This window comes from Penaeus chinensis, chromosome 39 (genome assembly GCF_019202785.1).
Source record: "Penaeus chinensis breed Huanghai No. 1 chromosome 39, ASM1920278v2, whole genome shotgun sequence".
NCBI classification, from domain to species: Eukaryota; Metazoa; Arthropoda; class Malacostraca; order Decapoda; family Penaeidae; genus Penaeus; species Penaeus chinensis.
In genome coordinates this window covers 19316949-19319448 of record NC_061857.1, presented here as the reverse complement: position 1 = coordinate 19319448, position 2500 = coordinate 19316949, and the positions used below count along the sequence as shown (strand labels likewise).

Sequence of the window (2500 nt, the reverse complement as noted above, 5' to 3'; positions counted from 1 at the left end):
TAAGTGATCGAAGAAATCAAAATTTAAAAATCATGCTATTTGAAAACCAGGTCTCTAGTCATAGACTTCTTTTATTTCCTTATTGTGCATAGAAATATTTTGGAAACTGGTGTTTTAGCATTGAACTGAACTGTATATATGTGTAAATATAAAGTTTGAAAAAGAAAGAGTGCTATTTTTCACCTTAACAAAAGAAATATGTGCTAGATATGTATGAATTTACAGATTTTGCTTATTACATCAAATACTGATATTTTTTACACATTATCAGACTCTCAACCTGGAATTATTTTCAACTTGTACATTTCCCTTTATCAACATGTTCGCTTATCTCTAAATTGCTGCATAAAAATCATTATGAGAGTGAAAAGAGAGGCAGAGAATGTATATGTGTGTAAGGCATATACTTGTGTAAATGCAGATAAAGTATTCAATGGCTGTGCAAATCATTGCTTCATTTTATAACAGTTTACACAATGCCAGTGAGTCAGGAAGCAGTTTGGTAAATATGCAAGCAGTCACATACAAACAAAAGAAAAATTTACAAACATTTCTAAAACTTTAAGAAGGCAAGTCAGTATTTTTTTTTTTTTTTTTTTTTTTCATAATTCACCAAAACTGTTTTTACAATTTTATCATTGTCAATAAAAGCATATTTGATGGAATTACTAATCTTTACAGTTTGCTTGACATTATGATAAAAATGTACATTTTCAGAGAATATCAAGTACTTTGGCAATACAGATGGACTGGGGTCTACTAGAATTGGTTTTATGTTATACTGAAAGTTATGATATCTAGTATTGCCTGATTCACTGCATTTAATATCATAGGTAAGAAGCTCTTCAACATGTTTCTGGGAAAAATGTTTTATAACAAACCACTGATGGTCTCCCCAATATTTGTACATTATAAAGTCAAGCACATTTGCAGGTTTGTATCAGTCAGCATGTCCAAGGTCTACAGATCTTGGACAAATTCATTAGCATATTCTTTTGTTCAATGCATGGCCAATGGAATGCATGAGAAGTAAACAAAATGATAATCAAAAAATTATTAGTCATTTATTCAAGTACTGCACATTTCCCAACATATCACAATCTATAACCAAAAACTAAAAAATTAATTAAGGATATTCACAACTATCTTGAGCATTTACATTTACCAAGGTAAATATTCAAAATATTCACTTAATACGTGAGCCTGTTGACAAATCATACCATATATCAAATCATATATATATATATATATATATATATATATATATATATATATATATATATATATATATAAAAACTTTTTAAAATTTTTCTAAATCAAGCTATTGATCCTTCTTATCCCAGTGCAAGTAAGTTGCAATCAAAGTCTAAAGAGTATGTGCAGGAAGCACTTTGCCGGTGCAATTGCCAAAGCCAACCTTGTAACCATCTCCTTGACAGTACCCAGATATGATCACTTCATCCCCATCCTGAAGGAATTTCCGAGTAACTCCATTGCCAAGGTCAATTGTTTTACTGCCTTTCCATGACAGTTCCAGCATTGAGCCAAAGGAATCTTCACTCTGAAAATAATAAATAATATATCAGGTTCAGGAACATGAAATCTCGGTTAATGCTACATCTCTTTTCAGTTGGTAAAATTTTTCCTTTCTAAATGAAATGAACTTGAAAGGCATATTTATACTAACGGATCCAGAAATTGTTCCTGAAGCCATAAGATCTCCTGGCCTGATATTACAGCCTGTGATGGTGTGATGAGCCAGTTGCTGTTTCATTGTCCAGTACATGTAACGAAAGTTGCTACGGCAGACTGTTCCTAGGTGATCACTACCTTCAGCTGGAATATGCAAACAGCATTAGTGTTGACAAAACAGACTATAATTCCTATGTTCATTACACTTTAAACACATGAAAATTTTGGTTAGATCCCATGCTGCACAAACAATACTCAGAGTTACTCATTCATTCAATTTTTCTTTCAAAAACTTATGTATAACAGAAAGGAAAACTTTAAATGCTAGTTAACATTCACCAATTTAAGCCTCTGATATATTCTTCACATCTCAATTGCTTGCTTATTATTATTATAATGGATGAAGCATAATGTATATTCCTACTTACGTCGGATGCCAACTTCCAGCTTAATATCATATGTGAATTTGTCATTATGTTTCAGGTAAGGGAAGGGTTCAGGGTCTTGGGAGTAGTTATCAACAAGGAATGGTTCAAGAGCTTGCATGGTAACTACCCATGGAGAGATGGTGGTGCCCAAGTTCTTTGCCAGGAAAGGTCCAAGAGGCACATACTCCCATTTCTGGATGTCTCTTGCTTTAAAAAAATCAAAGATGAGTATCTGAATTATGTAGATTTGTTGTGATCATATTATCACTACTGGCCTTATCCTTTCACTTATGTAATGTAAATAATGTCTATACATTTACATTTTCACACTTCCAGCCAAATATGTATATGAAGTTCACATATTTAATTTTACACTAACA

At 32.1% G+C, this 2500-nt stretch overlaps 1 protein-coding gene across 1 annotated transcript in view; it reads right to left on the bottom strand.

The window, feature by feature from the left end:
• Positions 1-1051: 1051 nt before the first annotated feature.
• Positions 1052-2500, bottom strand: part of LOC125046736 (fumarylacetoacetase-like) — a 6665-nt gene continuing 5216 nt past the window's right edge. The window contains exons 6-8 of the mRNA XM_047644648.1: positions 2121-2327; positions 1688-1836; positions 1052-1561 (exon numbers count right to left, since the gene is read on the bottom strand). Of these exons, the coding sequence (XP_047500604.1) occupies positions 1367-1561; positions 1688-1836; positions 2121-2327 (551 nt within the window). The 3' untranslated portion in view covers positions 1052-1366. The remainder of the gene's footprint in view (positions 1562-1687; positions 1837-2120; positions 2328-2500) is intronic.